At 43.2% G+C, this 23,732-nt stretch overlaps 1 protein-coding gene across 5 annotated transcripts in view; it reads right to left on the minus strand.

Annotated features, from left to right (window-relative positions):
• HECTD1 (HECT domain E3 ubiquitin protein ligase 1) overlaps window positions 1–23,732 on the minus strand; it is a 4,301,832-nt gene that overhangs the window by 147,628 nt on the left and 4,130,472 nt on the right. For all 5 annotated transcript variants that reach the window (XM_044073821.1, XM_044073824.1, XM_044073822.1 and 2 more), the window contains 2 exons: window positions 12,374–12,452; window positions 12,152–12,245 (listed from right to left, as the gene is read on the minus strand). In XM_044073821.1, the coding sequence (XP_043929756.1) occupies window positions 12,152–12,245; window positions 12,374–12,452 (173 nt within the window). The remainder of the gene's footprint in view (window positions 1–12,151; window positions 12,246–12,373; window positions 12,453–23,732) is intronic.

Here is a 23,732-nt window from a genome sequence, read left to right on the forward strand (position 1 = left end):
TAATGGACATTTCAGAGATCACTTTACGCAGAAATGACGGATTAGTTCTCAGAGACACTCTGAAAACTCAAGTATGGACTACTGAAATACATCTGGCAGAAGTAAGGGCGACCAAAAACAAGGTTTTCCATGACAAATACTTGAGGTCGCAAGAAGAGGCTGGTTCGAAACGTGACACTGTCAGAGCTTGTAGAACTAATGATAAATCCCATGGTTGAATAGGTTCTCTAAAAGGTGGCTTCAGATGATTCACACCTTTTATGAAGGTCTTGCACAATTTATGGGACATAAGAGAGAAACCTTGCAGACCCTCATGAAAATTAGAAATTGCAGCCAAATGAACTCTAATGGTAGAGGTCGATAGACCCGATTGAAAAAGGTCAGCCAGACAGTCTAGTATTATCGACACTGGTGCTGAAAAGGGGTCTACTTGTTTATCTTTCAGCCAACAGGTAAATCTTTTCCACTTGCTCAGATAAGTAATTCTAGTGGAAGACTTATGAGAAGCAATGAGAATATCACATACTGGTAAAGAAAGATCATTCTGCCTGGCAATCAAGGGAATTGGAGTGGCCAAAGCCTTGAGCTTCAGGCTGTTCAAGTTGGGATGAATCAGGTTCTGTGGACGTCAGATCAACCCCGGGGTTGGATGGAGAATCCATGGTCGATCTAGTAGGCGAGGCCAAAGGAAGGGGAACCAAATCTGTCGAGACCAACATGGTGCTATGAGGGATCACCTTGCTCTTTAACCGACGGGCTTTCTTCAGAAACTGGGGAATGAGGGGAAAGGGTGGAAATGCGTAAAGAAGACCTGAGGGCCAGTCGTGGACTAGAGCGTCCCTGGGTGACTGTCCCGGAGGGCGAATCAGGGCAAAGTAGTTGCTGCATTTGTAGTTGGTTGGGGATGCAAAGAGGTCGCAGCAAGGATGGCCCCAGTGGTGGAAGATCTCTGCCGCTATCAAGGGATTCAGGGGCCACTCGTGATGTTGAAGAATGCACCTGCTGAGTCTATCTGCTATCACACTGGAACTCCCAGGAATGTGCGTTGCTAGAAGAAAACAGCTGGTAGCCATTGCCATATCCTCATGGCCTCTCGACAAAGGGGGTAAGATTTAGTTCCACATTGCTTGCTGATGTACCAGACCACCGCCATGTTGTCTGATTGAATCTCAATTGTCCCAGACAGCTGGGGATGGAATGCTTGCAACGCCAGAAGCACCGCCCTCAGCTCTAGAACATTTATATTTAGATGGGCCTCCAGTTCGGACCAAGTGCCTTGGACTGTCTGTCCCCGACATAGCCCCCCCCCCCCCCATCAGGGAGACGTCCCTGGTCACTGTGGACTTGGGTTGCTGGGGGGAGAAGGGGCAAGACCATTGTGTGAGATTGTGTGTCATCCACCAATTTAAATCCTGTTTGTATCTGTGGGTTTCCCAAATCATGGCTGAAAAAGGATGCTGAAAAGGATACCATTGGGTGAGCACAGTAGCCATTGTAGAAACCTCATGTGAAACCTGGCCAGGGGAAGAATGGCGATGGATGCTGCCATGGAACCCAACAGCTGCAGAACCGAGTGAGCCGTGGATTTTTCCCTTGAAAGGATTGGAATTAGTTGTTGCTTTATCCTTAGAATTCTGTGCTCTGGAATAGCAGCTCTGCAATTTTTTTGTGTCTAAGATAGCCCCCTATGAATTCTGTTGACTGAGATGGGGTGAGATTGTATTTTTGCCAGTTTATGGTTATGCCTAGCCTTTGAGCAGTGAGGAGAGAGAGTATGCCAGGGCTTTTTCCAGTAGATGTCTGGTGGGGGCGGAAATGAGCCAGCCATCTAGGTATGGAAACACCTAGAATCCTTGAAGTCAAAAATGAGCTGTGACAACTGCCATGCACTTTGTGAACACTCTAGGGGCTGTAGAGAGTCTGAAGGGCAGTACTCTGAACTGGTAGTGACTGGCTCCCACACAGAAGTGCAGAAATCTTCTTGATGGCCTGTCCACCTTTATGTGGTAGTACGCATCTTGAAGATCTATAGAGCACTTCCAATCGTCTTTTTCCAAAAGTGGTAGGATAGACTGTATTGTGACCATCCGAAATTTTTGTACTCTCACAAACTTGTTCAATACACTGAGATCCAAAATTGGCCTCCAGACTCCGGTTTTCTTTGGCACCAAAAATAGTCTTGAGTAGAATCCGGATCCTATCTGGTCTGGAAGGACTATTTGGAAGACTCTCTTTCTTAGCAGCTTTTCTATCTCTAATGCTGCTTCTTCCCTTTAACTGGGTGGAACGTCAGGAAGATTTTTTTAAAGGGACGGGACAAAGATCGAAGGGGATATGATAACCTCTGGTTATAATCCTTTGGACCCAAGAAACGGTGGTGATGGTTAGCCAGGCAGAAGGGTGCAAGGAGAAAAGTACAGTTTTGTACCTACCATAAATGTAGATGAGTGTACACCCTGCTGCAGTCATCACAATTGGGTTATCCTGGGGCACTGATGTCAGGGAAGAAGTGACAGCAACCGACACCGGACCAAGACTTTGGAATTCCAGCCAACTGCGGGACCGCCTGATGACAGGATAACCCAAGTGTGATGACTGCAGCAGGGTAACACGATGAACATCATCCCCCAACCACCTCCAGGGGAAAGGAGTTGGGCCGCTCTTCAGGAGCATTGGTAGGATTGACCAGGGAAAGAATCCTTGGAGCCCTGGTTATGCAGGCCCCCTCTGCCCCGAAAGGAGAGTCTTCCCTGTGAGTTTCCCCCTCTGCCTCTGGGAGAGAACTCGGCCTGTGTGTCACGGAAAGGACCATGAGATTTCTTGAACCATATCTTTCCACTCTTTTGGTTTCGGGAGAAAGCACGTTGAGGGGAAGAATAACGGACACCTATGCAGAAAGGGTCTTACCGTCCTGTTCACATCTGGCCAGTGTGCTTTTAACTTTGGGCCCAAACAATGAGGAGGCCTCAATGGGGGCATTAAGAAAGGAAGACTTAAAGGGTTCCACGAAGTTGCACAAGCGCATCCAGGCGTGTAGTCTCAAGACTGCAGCCGAACCTGCTGCTCCTTCTGATGCGTGAGATATCAGTCAAATAGAGGAGTTAGATATAGATTCAATGGTGGCCAGCTGAGAGGCCACTTTGTCACGGACCTCATCAGACACAGCACCAGTCAAGGTTTCAGAGAGCTCAGAAACCAGATCACTTTGAAGCCTGGTAAAATGTGCCATATAATTCAGGGACCTGATAGCAAAGGTCACTGAAGCAAAGGTGCGCTTCCCTTTACTGTCCAGGGCCCAGGACTCTGTTAGGCGGATGGGCAGTCTGGCTTTCTTCTTCTGCCAGATCCCTTTTTGTTGTGGCCGCCACCACCAAAGCATCCACAGGAAGACCTTTGGACCAATAGGGATCCAAAGCAGGAGGGGACAAGATCTTATCTGGCCTCTGGGGAATAGCTTCGACGATATCAGGAGCCTTCCAAGCACGCTGCACAATGAGCTGGACAAGTTCGACAGGTGGAGTAACCCAGGAGGTAGGGGGCCGGGTGCGAAAACACTGCAGGAACACAGATTCCTCAGAGGTCGGATTAGAGGACTGCCAGTCACCTCTCTGTTTCAGGATTTCGAGGATATCACCAAAAGATACCTCAGAGGGTGACAGAGGGGATCCTTCCCCCTCATCGAAATCTGTGTCTTCGGTGAGGGACTCCTCTGTGGAGTCCATGTGCTTCCTCTTACACAAACTTTTCTGGTGCACCTCCTCAGCGGAAGAAGCTGGAGAAGACAAAGGAAAAGGGGATTCCTGAGGGAATATGTCCTGCGGCCCTTGCACCCGGTGTCCTCTTGGTGCGACTTGTGAAATCAGTGTACCAGCAGAGGGCGGAGGTATAGACAGTCCGGTATCGCCAGCAGCAGAGAAAGCCTTCTCCATCAGTTGGAAGGCTGGTTCATCCGAAGAGGAGTGCATGTCTAGGACAGAGGTCACCCCTCCCCCTAAGTGGCTCAGCCTGCCGACCCAGAGTCTCTGGATGGCTGTGGAGCAGCAAAATATGCGTGTCACAACTGACATCCTGGGTCGTAGCAAAACTTTCCTGCCAAGAAGGCAACTGCGGTTCCTTAGTGAGATCCATAAAGGGGACCGCAGAAGGGGAAGACTGCGCTATATCCATGGACTTCAAAGGCAATGAAGGAAGAGAATAAGAAGGGGTCTTTGGAGATGGGTGATCACCTCCCAAGGAAGGATAGTTCCTGAGGGGTGGGATACCTCTGGCCAAGAGTACCTGGTCCACAAGACACAACACATCATGTTCGGAAAGGCTTCTAGTGGACCTCACGGAGATGGAGGAAGAAACAGGCCTGTCCACAGAAGAGGCAGACTCGGTGCCCATCTCATTTGTCCACACCGAGGACAATGGTGCCGAGAGAGACGGGACTACTGTTGTCTGTACCGAAGAAGTCATCGGTGCTTAGGTCATGGTCTGCACTGACACAGGGATCGGTGCCGAAGTGGTTGTCGGTGCCGAAACTGGAACCAACAAAATTGGAGTCAACAATAAAGGTGTCGGTTCCTAGGAAGATCTCGGTGCCGATATATAGAAGGCTGCAGGAGAAGATGGAGCCGAAATCACTAATGGAGCCGAAGGCCTCAGTGCCGACAGTCTAGGCACCGAAAGCACTGGGGCTGACTGAGTGAGCTCTGGAGTCGTAACTTTAGCCTTTTTAGGTTTTGGTTGGCGGGAGACCCCAGTTGGGGACGAAGGCAAAGATTTAGCCTTAGTAGGAACATCCAAGGTTTTCTTATGGGCTCTAGGAGGGGTTGAGGCCTCTGACCCAGAAATAGCCTCTGAAAAGGGAGATTTAAGAAGTCCCTTCAGTAACAGCTCGTTTTTCTTTCCAACAAGGTTATATTAGAAAAGTTCTCACAAATAGTATAGGGTGGGTCAACAGACAAATGGGAAGCTCCCAAACAATAAACACACAAAGAGTGTGCATCAGAAGTAGACAGTTTGTGTCCACAATCAGAACACCGCTTAAACCCTGGACTACCTTTCTTATCTGCCATGACAGCAAACTAATTAACAGAAAAAGTACCAGCAATGGTACAAGAGAGTACCTGAAGGTATGAGAGAAAAAGGAAAAGGATTACCAACGATGGTAAAGAGAGAGAATACCAAGTGGTAAAGAAAGAAGCAGAAAACCTGAAGAAATTATGTACGCTAGATGCGACAGGGTAAGAGATAATAAAATATGAACTTTTCTGATAGAAAAGTAATCTGTAAACCTATTAAACAACAAATAACTGTACTTAGCTCAAGAGAAGTAGCTTGATACGACCGAATGGCAACGCGGCAAATGAAATCTGAGCCAACAGGGAGAGGGGGGTTGTGGGTAAGAGTTTCGCTTGAGAGTTTGAAGCTGATGCAAGCTTGGAAAATGGCCGGCTCGGTTCCGAGGTCGGAACAGATACCCATGCTAAGGAATGAACGAGGATTAACAATATCAGAAACTGGCAATTCAATGGTTTGGTTAATGGACATTTCAGATCTCACTTTTGGCAGAAAGGAAGGATTAGTTCTCAATGACACTATCTCTATGAAAAATCAAGTATGGACTCTTGATGCATAAGGCTTGAAGCTCAGAGATGTGTCTGGCAAAAGTAATGGTGACCAAAAACAAGGTTTTCCATGACAAGTATTTGAGGTCACAAGAAGAAGCTGATTCGAAAGGTGGCATTGTCAGCGCTTGTAGAACTAATGACAGGTCCCATGGTTGAATATGTCCTGTACTGGCAAAGATTGATCATTCTGCCTGGCAATCAAGGGAATTGGAGGAGCCAAGCTGTGAGCTTCAGGCTGTCCAAGTTGGGGTGAATCAGATTCTGCGGATGGGAGATCAACCCCGGGGTTGGATGGAGAATCCATGGTTGATCTAGCAGGTGAGGCCAAAGGAAGGGTAACCAAATCTGACGAGGCCAATATGGTGCTATGAGGATCACCTTGCTCTTCAACCGGCGGGCTTTCTTCAGAAACTGGGGAATGAGGGGGAGAGGCGGAAATGCATAAAGAAGACCCGAGGGCCAATCATGGACTACAGCGTCCCTGGGTGACTGTCCCGGAGGAGGAATCAGGGCGAAGTAGTTGCTCCATTTGCAGTTGGTTGGAGATGCAAAGAGGTCGCAGCAAGGAAGTCCCAAGCGGTGGAAGATCGCCGCTGCTATCAAGGGATTCAGGGACCACTCGTGAGGTAGTAGAATGCACCTGCGGAGTCTGTCTGCTATCATGTTGGAACGCCCGGGAATGTGCTTTGCTAGAAGAAAACGGTTGGTAGCCATCGCCCATTGCCATATCCTCATGGCCTCTCGACAAAGGGGGTAAGATTTGGTTCTGCCCTGTTTGCTGATGTACCAGACCACCCCCATGTTGTCAGACTGTATCGCAATAGTCCCAGACGGCAGCAGGGATGGAATGCTTGCAACGCCAGAAGCACTACCCTCAGCTCTAGAACATTTATATGCAGTTGGGCCTCCAATTCGGACCAAGTACCTTGGACTGTCTGTCCCTGACATAGTCCCACACACCCCATCACAGAGGCGTCCGTGGTAACTGTAGCCTTGGGCTGCTGGGGGGAGAAAGGGCGAGACCATTGTGACGGGTTGTGGGTCATCCACCAATTTAAATCCTGTTTGCATCTGTGAGTTACTCGAATCTTGGCTGAAAGAGGATACTGAAAAGGATACCATTGGGTGAGCAGTAGCCATTGTAGAAGCCTCATGTGAAACCTGGCCAGGGGTACAATGGTGATGGAGGCTGCCATGGAACCCAACAGCTGTAGGACAGAGTGAGCTGTGGATTTCTCCCTTGAAAGGACTGGGATAAGTTGCTGCTCTATCCTTAGAATTGTGTGCTCTGGAATGGAAGCTCTGCAATTCTTTGTATCCAAGATGACCTCTATGAATTCTGTGGACTGAGATGGGGTGAGATTGGATTTTTTCCAGTTTATGGTTATGCCTAGCCTTTCTGCAGTGAGAAGAGAGTATGCCAGGGCTTCTTCCAAAAGATATCTGGTGGGGGAAGAGATGAGCCAGTCGTCTAGGTATGGAAACACCTGGAATCCTTGTAGTCGCAAGTGAGCTGTGACGACTGCCATGCACTTTGTGAACACTCTGGGAGCTGTACAGAGTCCGAAGGGCAGTACTCTGAACTGGTAGTGACTGGCTCCCGCACGGAAGTGCAGAAATCTTCTTGATGGCCTGTCCACTTTTATGTGGTAGTATGCATCTTGAAGATCTACTGAGCACATCCAATAGGCTTTTTCCAAAAGTGGGAGGATAGACTGTATTGTGACCGTCCGGAATTTTTGTACTCTTACCAACTTGTTCAATACACTGAGATCCAAAATTTGTCTCCAGTCCCCAGTTTTCTTTGGCACCAAAAATAGTCTTGAGTAGAATCCGGATCCTAACTGGTTTGGAGTACTATTTGGATGACTCTCTTCTTAGCAGCTTTGCTATCTCTAATGCTCTTTCTTCCATTTGACTGGGTGGAACATCAGGTAAGTTTGTTGGGGGTGCAGGACAAAGATCGAAGGGAATATGGTAACTTCTGGTTACTATCCTTTGTACCCAACAGTCAGTGGTGATGGTTAGCCAGGCAGAAGGGTACAAGGAGAAACCACCCCCAACGACCTCCAGAGAAAAGGAGTTGGGCCACCTTTCAGGAGTGCTGGTAGGATTGGCCAGGAAAGAGTCCCTGGAACCTTGGTTACACAGACCCCACCCCACCCCAAAAAGGGCATCTTCCCTGTGAGTTTCTCCCTCTGCCTCTAGGGAAGAACTCGGCCTGTGTGTCACGGAAAGGACCCTGAGACATTTTGTACCATACATTTCCACTCTGCTGGTTTCTGGAGAAAGCACGTTGAGAGGAAGAATAATGGACACCCACGGCAGAAAGGGTCTTACTGTCCTGTTTACATCTGGCCAGTGTGCTTTTAACCTTGCGTCCAAACAATGAAGAGGCTTCGATGGGAGCGTTGAGAAAGGAAGCCTTGAAGGGTTCCGTGAAATTACATAAGCGCATCCAGGCGTGTTTTCTCAAAACAACTCCTGAACTCACTGCTGTAGCTGCTCCTTACGGTGCGTGAGATATCAGGTGCATGGAGGAGTTTGACATTGATTCAATGGTAGCCGGCTGATAGACCATTTTGTCACAGACCTCATCAGACACGGCACCAGCCAAAGTTTCTGAGAGCTCAGAAATTAAATCCCTTTGAAGCCTGGTAAAGTGTGCCATATAATTCAGGGACCTGATTGCAAAGGTCACTGATGCAAAAGTACGCTTCCCTATTCTGTCCACAGCCCGGGACTCTTTGTTGGGTGGATTGCTAGTCTGGCTTTCTTCTTCTGCCAGGTCCCTCTTGGTTGCGGCCGCCACCACCAGAACATCTACAGGAAGACCTTTGGATCAATGGGGGTCAGCAGCAGGAGGGGACAAAATTTTATCTGGCCTCCGGGGAATGGCCTCAACAGTGTCAGGAGCCTTCCACGCACGCTGCACGAGTCGGACCAGTGCGTCGGTAGGTGGAGTAATCCAGGAGGTAGGGGGCTGGGCACGAAAGGCCTGAGGTGGAGTAATCCAGGAGGTAGGGGGCTGGGCACGAAAGGCCTGCAAGAACACAGACTCTTCAGAAGTCGGGTTAGAGGGATGCCAGTCACCTCTCTAAGGATTTCGAGTACATCACCAAAGGATTCCTCAGTAGGGTGACCGACGGGACCCTTCCCCATCATCAAAGTCTGTGTCTTCAGTAAGGGACTCCTCCGTGGAGTCCATGTGCTTCCTCTTGCACGACCTTTTTCAATGAACTTCCTCAGAAGAAGCAGCTGGGGAAGACAATGCAAAAGGGGTTTCTTGTGGGAGTACATCCTGAGGCCCTTGCGCCCAGTGTCCACTAGGAGTGACTTCTGTACATTGCGGTCCAGAGGAGGGCGGGGAGGTTGACAGCACAGTATCACCAGCAGACGCCAAATCCTTCTCCATTGGTTGGAAGGCCGGTCCACCTGAAGAGGGGTGAGTGTCCAGGACAGGGGTCACCCCTCCCCTAAGTGGCTCAGCCTGCCGACTTAGAGTCCCTGGATGGCTGTGAAACACCAAATTACGTACGCCACAGCTGACATCCTGGGTCATAGCAAAACTCTCCTGCCACGAAGGGAACTGCGGTTCCTTAGTGAGGTCCATAAAAGGAACCGTAGAGGGGGAAGACTGTGCTATATCAAGGGGCTTCAAAGGCAATGAAGGAGGAGAATAAGTAGGGGTCTTTGGCAAAGGGTGATCACCTCCCAAGGAAGGATAGGTCCTGGGGGGCAGGATACCTCTGGCCAAAAGCACTTGATCCACAAGACACAACACGTCGTGCTCAGAGAGGCTTCTAGTGGATTTCACGGACATGGCTGAGGGAGAGTCAGGTCTATCCAAAGACAGGGCACGCTCGGTGCCCACCTCACCAGTCTCCACTGAAAACAACGGGGCCGTAAGGGACTGAACTACAGGTGTCTGCACCGAGGAAATCATCAGTGCCGAAGTCATGGTCTGCACTGACAATAAGGTCGGTGCTAAAGTGGTTGTCGGCACCGAGGCTGGGACCGAAAAAATCGGTGTCAATAACTGAGTTATCAGTTCTGGGTAAGGTGTCCAGGCCGATATGGTAACAGTCTGCACCGACTGGATAGCTGGTGCCGGTGGAGAAGTCTGAACTGAGGAGCCCCTCGGTACCAATATGGTAAAGGGCACACTAGTCAGTGCCAAAATCACAGATGGCACCGATGGCCTCGGTGCCAAAGGTCTAGGCACCGAATGCGCTGGAGCCGAAAATATCAGATCCGAAGTAGCAAGCTTAGCCTTCTTGGGTCTCGGTTGGTGGGAGTCCCCAGCCGGGGATGAAGGAAGAGACTTGACCTTCGTATGTTCATCAGTCTTTCTTATGGGATCTTGGAGGGGTTGAAGCCTCGGAGCCAAAAATAGCCTCTGAAAAAGGAGATTTAAGTAGCCCCTTCAATAACAATTTATTTTTCCTCTCAATCAACGTCTTGTTAGAGAAATTCTTACAAATTCCACAGGGTGGGTCAACTGATAAATGAGGCACACCCAAGCAATAGACACACAGAAAATGTGCATCTGAAGTAGATAATTTACGGCCACAATCTGAACATCTCTTAAATCCTGGACTACCTTTTTTATCTGCCATGATAGGAAAGAAGGAAATCAGAAAGAATACCAGCAATGGTACAATACCTGAAGGCAAGCAGGAAAAGGGGTTTACCAACGATGGTAAAGAAGAAAATACCTTGCGGTAAAAAGGAATGAAAAATTTCAAGAAGGGATAGTCGCTAAATGCGATAAGGTAAGAGAAAACAATTTAGTAACTTTTCTGAGAGAAAAAGTTGTTTTAGACTAGTATGACAACAAAATATTGTACTTCGCTCAAGAGAAGTAGCTTGACACGACCGAATGGCGATGCGGCAAACGAAATCTGGGGTAACAGGGAGAGGGGAATTCTGGGTAAGAGTTTTAGCTCGAGACTTTGTAGCTGACACGAGCTTGGAAGATGTCCGGCTCGGTTCCGAGGTCGGAACCAATACCCACGCATAAGGAATGAATGAGGATTAACAATATCAGATCAGATTTTTTCACTGTATGTTTCATTGTTACTGAGGATAATACCTAGCAATGAAACCAGTATAGCTTGTGTTCTGGTTGGATGTTTTATTGTTGCAATAAAGGCTGGACATGATTTTGTGTCGATGCATATTACAAGTGCTGACTTTTCTTGTGGAATTGCTGTTTGATTACTTTGGTCATGCATTCCTTCAGGTGGCTCATGCATTTTGTTGGTGTTTTTGGGATTCCAAAGAATGGACATCCAGAAGGAAACTGTATGTGAGGACGGAGGGTGTAATATTTAACTTTGCTTATCTGTCTGTGAGATCACTGTCTCCTGGTCCTCTAATGAGACTTCACTGGATAACTGAATCTTCTTTTTGGAAGAGAACATGATGAGGAAGACTTCTTACATTCTTACAACAGTGTCAATGATCTTCTTGTTATGATGATGACCTCATAAAAGAAAAGGCTACTTGCCTGTTTTTGCTCATAGATAAAGGACTACAGAGTCAAAACATTTGCAAACATCCTTACAGTCTAATTCAAAGGCAAAACATACAGCAACTATCATTAACAGACATACTTAGGTTGTACCTCCATTAAGGCAATAGTTTTTTGGACTGACAGGCCTATAGAGACTAATAACAAAAATCTGTATGTTTGCATAAAAAAAAAAAAAAAAAAAAAATCACAACCCCCCCCCCCCCCAAAAAAAAAACATTAAAGCTTGCATGCTTGCTAGTCTAGAGTTTAGTGTCACAGTTCTGTAAATGAAGGGCTAGCGATTTTGCTCTCTGTAGCCAGGAGGAGGGTTGTCATAATGTTTAAAGTCTAAAACTCACAGGAATAAGGTACAGGGTTTGATTTTGACTTCTGGTTATTGGCCAGGTCTGTAACAGTCTGCAGATCGATAGTCTAGTATTTACTTATGAATCTAAAACATTAAACCAGAATTGTAAAGGCTATTTCAACCTGGTGAATACCTACACTCGTGTTTCTAAAATTCTGCATGTTACAGAGAGTTTAACTTCGACATTAAACAGGTACAATTAAAGTAACTATTAAAACTAAGAAGCTCTAACTTCCTGTCAGTGGGAAAGCACCGAGGAGGGTAGACATGTTCCCTTTCACTGATGGTTCTCCACCAAGGAAAAAACACAGTGTAAAATGTTGAGACTTCTTCCTGGAAAACCTTTTGATGGTAGGGGAGAGAGTTGGAGAATTCTTCCTGGAAGACCTTTTAATGGTAGTGAACAGAGTTCTACTTAAAACTGCCTTAATGATTACTGCCCAAAGAGAACCCACCTGTATTGTGCTAGCCATTAATCTACTCACACAAAATGTTTGTAAATGTGGCTGGTAGTTGCTTAATTAGAAAAGTTGATACAAATGTGTACAGAAATATAAAACATACAAGACTTTCATACTTTACATTTCACCCTCTCTGTTCTTCAGTTTAACAACTCTGTATAGCCATGGCTTTGCTTGTCATGTAGCCTACCTCTAAAAGATTCCATCTGTTTTTTAATAGCTGTGTGCATGCAACAGTCAAACATTGCCTCCACGTATTCGTCAGCATTGTCAATTGTAACCATCTAGAAAAAGAATTTGTAACAAGTATTAACATTAGAAAAAAAATGCACTGCAGTTATATATCCATAAAGTAATGCTGCAAAATCCTTAAACATGCTTAAAAACAAGTAAAAAGACAGACGTTACATACCTCATCCTCTCCATTTGGTTTCAGATCTAGTGCTGTGAAGCCGTAGACTTTTGATGATGGGCAGAACTGGAAGTTAAAACTGTAAAATAAAACAGTCCACTTAACGCTGTCATGTTTACTAGATGAAATGTTTAGGTTTCCAAAATGACCATAAAGCATATGAATATAATTAATTCATTGTTGCATATGACAAAAATGCTATGCTGACGTTACTGCAGAGTTTTTACAATCAGGTTATTAACAGAAAGGTAATGTTATCTCAGCATAATCACCATAACAGCACATGTTCGAACAACAGGATCACTGCAGGAGAAATTCATACTATGTATTAGAAACAAGACAAGTCCTCTGGTCTCGTTCTTTTCAGCTAACAACTAAAGGCATGCGAATGCAGTATTAACCCATCAGTTAAAAGGAGGGCATCTATAAGAGAGACTGCACTGCTTAATGTGATTTGCAGAATATCTTACCTTTGGGCCATGCTGTGTTGAGAGTAAACCGTCAAGAAGCACTATTAAGGGTGTCAGCCTCCATTCAGTTTAAAAAAAAAAAAAAAAATCAAAACTTGCATATACGCTAATGCCACAGAGTGTCAAACTGAACTTTAACCTCAGTGACATCAGGCATATGAAAAGCCTGAGGTGGGGCCACAGACTAACTGACATAAGACAATGAATGTACCTCACTTTATCCCCAAGGTAATGTCGCATAGGGATACACAATTTGGCCATACGTAAGAAAAAGTTTATAAAACTTTTCACTAACCCCACCCCCCACCCCCACCCCACCCCAAACATGTAGGGATTAAGATGGGCAAAAATACTTTGCAGCACTTAATTCACAAGACATTATAATACATATTTAAATGTCAACAAATTACTTGAACATAACTATTTTTTCTAACCTAGGAAAACGCAATCTGAATACTTACAAATGTCTGAGGATATCATGACAACCAAAAACAAAATTAAACCTATATAAACAAACTGTAAAACATATGCATGGCTGCAACAAATTGCTACTAAATATCTCAAATTACAAAGCTCAGAAAAATAATAATGAAACATATTAAACACATGGTTTGACTTTATTTCCAAGGTTAGCACACAAACAAGCCAAATAATCAGTAGTCAGCACAAATCTAAATACATTTAAAGCCCGCCAGACCCATAACACACAACTTGGTTGTTGAAGAGGAAGGAGCTTACTATGCAGCAATGACCCAATTACTACTATGCTGAATGCACAGACACAACTATATGTTCAAACCAAAGGATCACTGCTATACTATAGGAATTCATAACATACCTGGGTCTATCTCAGGAACAGCTGTATGAGGAACAAAGCAAAGCAAATCCTGCTCTGGACTCTAGACAGTGCATCGAAGTTATAAAGATTAGAGAGTGTACAAACAACTACACAATTATTTTGGGCATGTTTACCTTAGAAAATGGTGCAATGACAGCAACTAATTTGACAGCATGAGCTCTAACACTTCCAATGTAAAGTCATCTTGTATTAGACTAAAAACAAAATAGCCAGCCACTTGGAAAGTGTCTATTTAAAGACTGAATGACTGCTTTTCTTTTCAACACAAACACACTGCTGTATTAGTGGCTTATTTCTTCATTGCAGTACTAGTTGGCTATGCATGCCAAATGTATAACTTTCTCTTGTTTCTGCCCCACTGTTTATGACAGAAGACAAGCAGCTGGACAGACTGGTTTAGGGAGATTTCATTGACCACCCTAAGTGTAAGATATTTGTTTTAGACACACCCTGTCCTTGCACAAAACTGTATAGGGGTCTTTACATACCATCCTTCTGGCTTTGGTGGCTGCTACCTCAGAAATATTTTCAAGAAATCCATTTGAAATCTAATGAACAAAGACTCAGAAAAGAGGTTAAGTTTATTTTCCAGTGACACATTCAAGTCCTAGGCAGGGATATACAGTAGCTAGGATGCCTCAGATAAAGAATCCCTTTCTACAACTGTTAAATACAACTATGAGAAACCATAGAGGACACACGTTCAGATGCAGAGATGGAAGACAAAAAAAATTTACAGTGGAAAAGGCTCAGCAAACACTATACAAAGCAGAAAAATACTTTAAGACCTGACACTGGAGCTGTACCTTGATACTTGCACCAAGAAACAAAATCTGATCCACTTAGATTAGCATGATGTCCTAGTGGTAGGCCGTTTAGCCTCTTTCATAATAAATACAAAGTGGCTCACAAACATAACCCATGAAATTAGGGCATGCGGCTCTTTCTCCTTCAAAAAACCTGACGCTAGCAGTGTACCACTTTGGTCAGCCATTGGGACACTCCTCTTCGGCATTTACTCCTCAGCAGTCAAAGCAAATAACTGTAAATTTGGTACCATCAAACTCCTGAGAGGATATAAAGCTACTCCAATAGGACCCTTCATCAAGAAAAGAATACATGTATCCTTCGGAAAGCATGATTTCTCTCGTACCTATCACACTGATAATACACCCCTGAAAGTTGATTCGACAGTCAAGGATATAGGAACCAAAATGAACAAACTGTCCTTGTATCCACTACTGTAAAGATGTCCTTTTTCACTGCACAGTTTATATCTATATATATGGCATCCAGGTCCAGGGATGTAATCATTCCACTGTGTTTGGCTCTCATTTTGTCCAATCACTGAGTATAATGCCCCTGTCTGTATGTACTGATCCAAACACTTGTCACAACTAGAACTACAATGCTTGCTAATAAAAAAAAAGGGTGCCTAAATCATAAAAACTATGCAGGCTGTCTCTCAAGGCCTTATCAAACTCTGCATTACATAGGCACCTAAAAGGCAACCTATTCCTAACGCATAGAGCCTCAACTGACTCTATATTCTTTCAGACCTATTACACATTTGCATGTCCAGTGGTAGAGTTAACACCCGTTTAAGGGATCTCGGTCTCTTTTGTAACATAAGACAAAAAACACAGCAGACGAGTAGGTCGTTCCAAACGTTCACTGATAAAGTAAAAAAAAAGTTACATACAAGGCTTAAAGCGCTTTTCATTTGCACTAAAGCAAACTTCTTCAGAAGTCCTTGTAATTGAAACCAACACAATTTAAATTGCAGCACTGCTAACATCACAGACACGTTACCTTTACGGCAATAAGCAACTTAAAGTTGTAAAACTTAAAACCGCTGATTAAAACCAAAACAGTATCACCCTAAAATCCACAAAAATTTAACTTGACCTTGATTTTACAAAAGTATATCTCATTCACCTGATTTAAATTTACCTTGAATCCTTACTGGAAAACATACATTAATAAAGGATCAATAAACTTTAAACAGTAAATATACAGCATCTAAAATGCAAAACCAACAATTAAACAACTTGTTGTGTAAATTAAATAACAAGTTTATAAATTGAATAGATTAAATTCAAGTGGGGTCTTTACCACTAACGAATCTTGTCTTTTTCAAAACAGTTTTTAAAAACATAACATTTAGTCGTAACTTTATGTACTGATAATGTGCTATCTACCCATGTTTTTATTTTTCAAAATACAACTTATGGAGCACATGTCATTCAACCCAGGAGGTCTACATGCTTCAAGCCTGATTTGCCATGCCAGTTCCAATTCTTCTAAGAGGATTGGCATCGGGCCACCTCTTATAGATGGAACTATTTTGTCTATGGCCATGTAAGTGAAAGCGTGGCTAGGAAAAGAATGTACATGCTTTGCCAATGCATTTTCTATCTTTCCCTTGTTAATTGCATACTAGTGCTCATAGACCCTCTCACGAAATTTACGTTCCGTTTTCCCAATATACATTGCAAGACAGACTATGAACTTAGACTGGCAATTGAGCTTGAATCTAACCTTGTATTCCAAATTGTTGACCACGAATGTACTAGATGTTACCATGTACTTGCAATAATTACATGCCTCACATTTAAACATACCAGATGATCTTGTGATATGGGGATTTACTGACTCGAGGACATTTTTCAAATTCCTACCCCTTCTAAAGCTCGTATAAAGTGTGGCTCCAAGTTTGTCCCAAAGTACTGGTGATGTCCTAAATAACTCCCAGTTTTTCTTTAGGATACCTGTTACTAAATAGCTGTCACTGCTAAATGTGGTAGTAAACCAGACAGGAATCACTATCAGTGTTTGGTGTCCTGTTGTTGTTACCACATGGAGGAACTACTCTTTCAACAAGCTCACCCAATGTGTCAATATCTGCATCTAACTGAGGTTTGGCCATTAAGATTGGTAACTTCATCTGTCAACCGGTCAATCAGCTCCTCCAGGTATCCACGACTCAAGAACATAAGCTTGAGGCGGTCACATTCCGCAAGAAAATCGCACAGTTGTGTGTTGATACATGCCGCTCTTACTAATTGGCCTTTCACAACTGAGCGTTTCTGGTAGAAGGGGCGACAACTGGTAAAATGAAGGAAATCGTTTGAATACATTGCCTTCCTGTATATACTCGCTTGGAAACAGCTTTGTGGTCTGTTCTTTACTAGGATCACATCTAAGTATGCTACAGCCTCCGTATCAAATGAGGAAGTAAACCTGAGAAAGTCAGTTGTACAATTTAAATAGCGAACAAGCTCAGTAGCTTCCTGGGCTGAACCTTTCAACAAGATAAAGATGTCGTCCAGGAACCTGGTATAGTGTATTATTTTACTGGTTACATTACAATTTATAAGGACAAACTCACATTCCCATTGGGCCATAACAATGTTGGCAAAACTCCCCCCACAAGGAGAACCCATAGCGACACCAGATTTTTGCAGGTAGAAGGATTCACCAAATAAAAAGACATTTTTTGTCAAAACCAAATCCAATAGTTCAATGATTAAACTGATTTCACTATTTGAGGCACCATTGTGTTTCAATCTGATGGCTGTCCAATCGACAGAGTGAGGTATACAGGTGTAAAGGTCCTTGACATCTATAGTTAGGAAGTTGTAATCATCACTATAGTCAAGCTTATTCAAGTCGCCCAAAAAGGACCATGAATCCTTACACACCTGTACTTCTGTTGATAAGTACTTTTTTAACAGACCGTCGACAAATTTCGCTATGGGGTAAGTAGGTGAATTCCGACCATCAATTAACGGGCGCATAGGTGGCTGAACTAAACTCTTATGCAGTTTAGGGATACCAAACAAGTATGGATAACGTGGATATAATACAGAGAGGTAACTGAAAATTTTCTGGTCTATCCTACCGTCAATGAACAGATCTTTAAGACACATATTGATCAACTGGTAAGCTCCGTTCACCTCGGAGAGCAAACTTGCCTGGTAGGCTGGAATATTAAGTAACTCCTCCATGCGTAAGGTATAATCATTGATATCAAATATAGCTAACCCACCACCTTTATCTGGCTTACATACCCTTATTTTCTGTCAAACTTTTTGTGAGGAAGCTGAACCTATCTTTGTTATTGGGTAAATCTTCACATGGTGCTGACCCCCCCTTCTTTGTCTCTAGTACATTCAATCCCCCACTTAACCCAGTTTTACAAACGTTTGAGCAAATCTGTGAACTTGACATTAGGCAGATTGCTCGGTCTAACAACAAAAATATTGTTAAACCAACCATCACTAGTGATGAAAGGGACTTTTTGGCTTTTATTAGATCCCAGAAACTTTAAGCAGATCATCTCCTAAATAAACCAGGACAGTAGAGAGACGGCCTAAAAACATCTTTAAAGACTTTTTCCCATCCTCCACATAATTTTAAGATGGGCAACAACTTCAAGAGGATATAAAAATCTTGATGATTAGATGGGAAATTCACCCCGGGGATCACTTCTGTGGATCTGCTCGACAGGGGCACAGGAAAATAATTTTCGTGGGTGGCGAAAGCCAGGGTACATTTTTTGGCTAGGCTTGTATGGGCCTTAGGTCCGATAGCTTAGTACCTATCTATGAAATATAGAAACTTGACATCAGACCCACATAAGAGGAGCCACAGAGTAGATCACTCTTTATACATTAACAGATCAAATAATTTCCCAGAATTCCTCAGTTTTGTGAATTAACGTTGGAGGCAAAGAATGGACTAGACACCATGTGCTGCTGAGATGAGAGGGGGACAGAGAAATTAACTTAATGAACAGACTACCCAAAGACTAAGTCTTAACTCCATAAGACAATTCCAACTGCCTAACAGTAGAACCAAGCTGGAGTTCAGTAGCCAACTGTGAAATGAAACTTTTAGCTATGTAGAATAAGCTACAAAGTGTAAAGGTTAAACAGCATAAATGATCAATAGTAAAATCTACCCAAATTACTTAATCAGTTAGTCTCAAGATTAGTACCCCCCAAAACTCTTCAGATGAGGTCAGGAGGAGGGGAAAAAAAGGTCCATTTGTTTAGAGGCAATAACAGTATAGCTGACACCTGTAAAAAATTACCAGAAGCAGAAAACAATTTGAGAATTTACAACAAATCCATACCCTTAAAAAGAAATCAGCTTGTCGTGAAAGGGGGCACATTATGCTTAGCTGTATATGTATATAAAAATGAGGGCAACACAATTCTGCGAGTGGTCATGCCTGAATATAATTACAGAAAAGCAAACTATAAACTATATAACTCAATCATGACATTCACCAAGGACACCTGAGTAACTAGAGGAATGAGGGACTGCCTTGAGCTGTAACATTTCCATAAAACTTGACCGCCACAGCAGATGCTCCAAATTATTACTTTGATAAACCGTGCTGTGGGGATAAGTTCCCAAGCACCAACACAGAAGTGGTGCTTGCTTGAGGCATTTGACTGCCACTGCAAAACTCTTCTATAAACACATGGCCATCTGAGGCACAAAAAGAAGCACTTTATAATACAATCAGAGCCCCAACTGCAAAGGGACCATTTCCCCTGAAATACACAGGAACCACAGTGAATTCCTCACCCTGCCAAAAAATAACCACCACCAACAATTATAAAGAGGCTAACTATGGGAATTGGAGGCCCAAAAGAAGGCTGGCGGGGAGTGTACAGTATTCCACGGACCTGAAAATAAGGGGCTGACATTAGGAAATTATCTGTGAGCATTTGGTGACTCAAGAGCAACTGGCCCCTCCAAGTTCACTGCAACATCGGCATCATCAATAGAAACAACACTATGATGATTAGGGCTGCTATCAAACCAAGCAAAGAGCTTAACAAAGAGGGAGGTCTACGCAGCGCCGAACACACAGCATTACAGATGGGACAAAAAGGAAAAACAACAGTCCAGCTCAACAGAGCAAGACTGCTCGACATTAAAGCATAAAGATAAAGGTACTATGAATTTATCTAATTATCAGGTAACTGAATTACCTGTGTTGCGAAAGGGACTGAAATTCATCCCAAGTAGTGATGATATTGTAAAGGTGCTAACAGACTTGAAACTGTTTGTGCTAAATTTAAGCTTAAAGCTGATTTTTGGAACAGATACAGCACAAGAAAAGAATGTTTGTAAGAAATTAAGTACCTGTATACCAGTATGTTGTCCATTATTAGTGCCATTTACTAATGTCTGTGAAAGTGAACTAAGAGAATTGTATTCTAGAAGCAATAAAAAAAACATTATAACTTGACATATGCAGAAAAAATATAGCCCTTAAACAGTTAGAAAGTGATGAAAGCATTATTATACAGCAGGCCGATAAAGGGGGTGCCACTGTAATAATGGACAGAGTAAAATATATGGCATCTTTAAATGAAATGGCACAGGATGTATAGACCTTTAGAAAAATAATTTCTTTAGAAGTAAAAAGACATATTTCTGAAATAAATATGGCCATTTATGAATTACAATAGATGAATGATAAACGTGGAATTGTTTGCCTGTCTCATGCTCTAGAATACCACAGATATATGGTAAAATACATAAAGATATGTTTAGCCCCCCCTCCTCGACACCAATAGTTTCAGGGGGTGGTTGGATAACTGATCCCATTTCTATGTATTTGCAAAAACAGTTGAAAATATATCTAGAGAAATGTCCTAGTATTTTGAAAGACACAACAGATGTTTTGTATAAGCTGAAAGAGTGGTATGTCAAACATTGAGAGACAGATTGTTTTTGTTACACTGGACATTATGTCCCTATTTACAGTAATACCAAACAGATATGGAGTAGATGCTATACTAGACTAAGTGTGGAAGCAGGCCTGCAGGCCAGATAAATAGAAACTGTACACTACTGGATTAGTATTAACTAAAAACATTTTCTTGTTTGACAATGAACCTTACTTGCAGTTGGCAGGTGTGGCCATGGGTAAACCCATGGCCAACACTTATGCTAATTTAGTACTATATGAATGGGAGAAGAAATTCATTTACAGTAAACAAAATGCTTTGAATAGCAATGTTATATTTTACCAATGTTTTGTAGATGACTGCTTTCTTGTTTGGAAAGGTACATTACAAGAGTTAAATACATACATACATTGCTTATCTTAACTCTACTACCAGCTTTCTAAAGTTTAAAATGGAGAGTTTGTGACCCGAAAGCTTTGCAATAAACATTAGTTTTTGTCTTTTGGTATTGGATTCTTGAGTCTGAATCAAACCAAGCACACACAGGAAGGTTTTGAGCCTAGATTCCCCCCCCCCCAAGCACCCTCATCCAAGATGCTAAACAAATGGCTTCTAGAATACTTGAGCAGGAACAAACAATACAAATGTCATGCTATTCATTAGGAGAATTCTTATGCAAGGAAATCAGAGAGGACTTAAATGAAAGTTGTGTACTTACCATAATGAAAGATCCATGTTGTCCGATTTTCACCCAGTTCAATTATAGTTGTCAAAACTGAGCCTAGCACAGATTCTGAAGCTCTTCGGTTCCAGGATTCTGCCTGCCCTCCCACCCATAATTACCTGAACTCCACCCTCTGTATCTCGGATCGAATGTATCCCTATAAGACAGTACATCAATATCAATATAAATGCGTGTGTGTATGTGTACATAGAAACAACGAAGTCTAGTACCGAGGAAATGTAGTTTTACAGCCTTAAGGGTATTAAAACACTTTTCTTAAGGAAGAACAAACCAAAAAAAAAAGCGAAAACTAGTTGTACATGAACAATTATTGGCATGCAAATTGCTAAATTAGACTGTTGTCAAACAGCCTGGGAATTTTCATAGAGACATATCTTCAAACTTGTTTTTTCCTTTTAGCTTGCCTTGGTATCAACCATGCAGGCAATTGGCTTTCTCTTTTCTCAAATACCTCCAAGACTCACACATGTATGCTAAGTCCTAATTATTATTCTAACCTTAGCAGCATAATTCTTTTTTGAGTTTGGATAAAGTACAGTTTTGTACCTACCATAAATGTAGATGTTCGAAGATCCACATTGCTGCAGTCCTTACACTTGGGTAGTCCGCTGTCCTCGGTCGGCCCGAATATCAAAGTATTAGGCTGACGTCGGTCAAGGCGCATAAGACTGACATCAGGACGTCAGGGTACAAATGCGCATGACCGACGTCATATCCTCAGTCTTTTCTTGCCCCAGATGTCAGAAGACCCTAAAAAGAAAGGTCAAAACCAAAAGACAGCAAACAACCAACCAACCACCCTTGCACTAATAATATGTACAATATATACAATATACACAATATTTACAACCCAACCCACACAACCGCCTCTAACTACAGAGGGAAGGAGGGAGGAATTGGACTGCAGCAATGTGGATCTTGAACATCTACATTTATGGTAGGTACAAAACTGTACTATGTTCTTCATCTCACATTGCTGCAGTCCTTACACTTGGGTAGAATCCCAAAGCAGAGGTAAGGGAGGATGGCAAAATTATAAAGCAGCAGGAGCTGCCAAAATGCCCTGTAAAATAGCAGTGGCAAAACCAGCCCTAGATTTAGAGTAAAGTGGAAGGTGATAATGCTTAGAGAAAGTATTCACTGAACTCCAAGTAGCTGCCTCCAAAATATCTTTAGTTGCCACCCCCCTTAAGAAAGCTGTCGAAGTGGCAGTAGCCCTAGTGGAATGAGGCCTAATCCCAGCTGGAATCTCCTTACCATGATGGGAATAACAGAAAGCAATGCAAAACCCAATCCACTTAGAAATAGTTTGTTTTGACACAGGCTTGCCCTGAGAACTCAAAGCAAAAGAAACAAATAACTGCTGAGACTGCCTGAACCCTTTAGTTCTGCTCAAATAATATCGCAACTGCCTGTGTACATCTAAAGTGTGCAAAATCTTTTCCCCTTTATTTTGGGGATTTGCATAAAAGTAGGCAAATGAATAGTTTGGTTTAAAGCCACACTAGAAACCACTTTAGGCATAAAGGAAGGATTAGTACGCAAAGATACCCTATCCTTATGGAAAATTAAGAAAGGCTCAACCGCCATAAGGGCCTGTAATTCAGAAACCCTTCTTGCAGAGGTAATGGCCAACAAAAAAGCAGTCTTCCATGATAAATATTTCAACTCGGCAGTAGCTGCAGGCTCAAAAGGTTGTAGAGTGAGTTTCTCCAACACAAAATTGAGATCCCAAGCAGGAGTAGGAGCTCTACGTGGGGGTCTTATATTCTTTGCCCCTCTAAGAAATTGCTTGAACAAAGGATGAGAAAACAATGGTGGGTCACAGTTATAGTGAGCAGAAATTGCTGCAGCATGAACCTTAATAGAAGAGAAGGACAAACCTTTGTCCAGTAACTCAGTAAGATATTGAAGAGCCACACTTAAATTAGGCTCAGAAACATCAAATTCCTTTGCTGTACTCCAAAATAAAAATCTCTTCCATTTATCTGCGTACACTTTCCTTGTACTAGGCCTTCTGGCTTCCAAAATAACATTCAAAACTTGCTGTGGAAGTTGAGACCCTCCAGGGTTCAAAACAGAATATGCCAGGCTGTGAGGTGAAGAGAGTGAAGTTTGACATTGAGTAAATGACTGTTCTCCTGAGACAGCAGGTGTGGAATCCAAGGCAAAGGCCATGGAGGCTCCTGCACCAGACTTCTCAGTAATGGGTACCAATGCTGTCGAGGCCAATCTGGAGCTATTAAAATCATCTTTGGCTTGTCCTGTCTGACCTTTAGGAGTACCTTTGGGAGGAGAGGCAGAGGTGGAAAGGCATACACATGAAGATTGCTCCAATTGAAAGAAAGAGCATCCACTTTCCAGGCTGTGGGATGAAACCTTTTGTGCAAAACTTTGGCAGCTGGTAGTTTAGTGGAGAAGTGAACAGATCTATGTCTGGAGTTCCCCATGACACTGTCAATTTCTGAAATACATGAGGATCCAATTTCCACTCGTGGGGATCCATAATTCGTCTGCTCAACACATCTGCTAAGGAGTTCTGTGCTCCGGCAGAAACCTTGCCTGAAGA

This window comes from Protopterus annectens, chromosome 6.part0 (genome assembly GCF_019279795.1).
Source record: "Protopterus annectens isolate FY-2018-M chromosome 6.part0, PAN1.0, whole genome shotgun sequence".
Classification (NCBI taxonomy): domain Eukaryota; kingdom Metazoa; phylum Chordata; order Ceratodontiformes; family Protopteridae; genus Protopterus; species Protopterus annectens.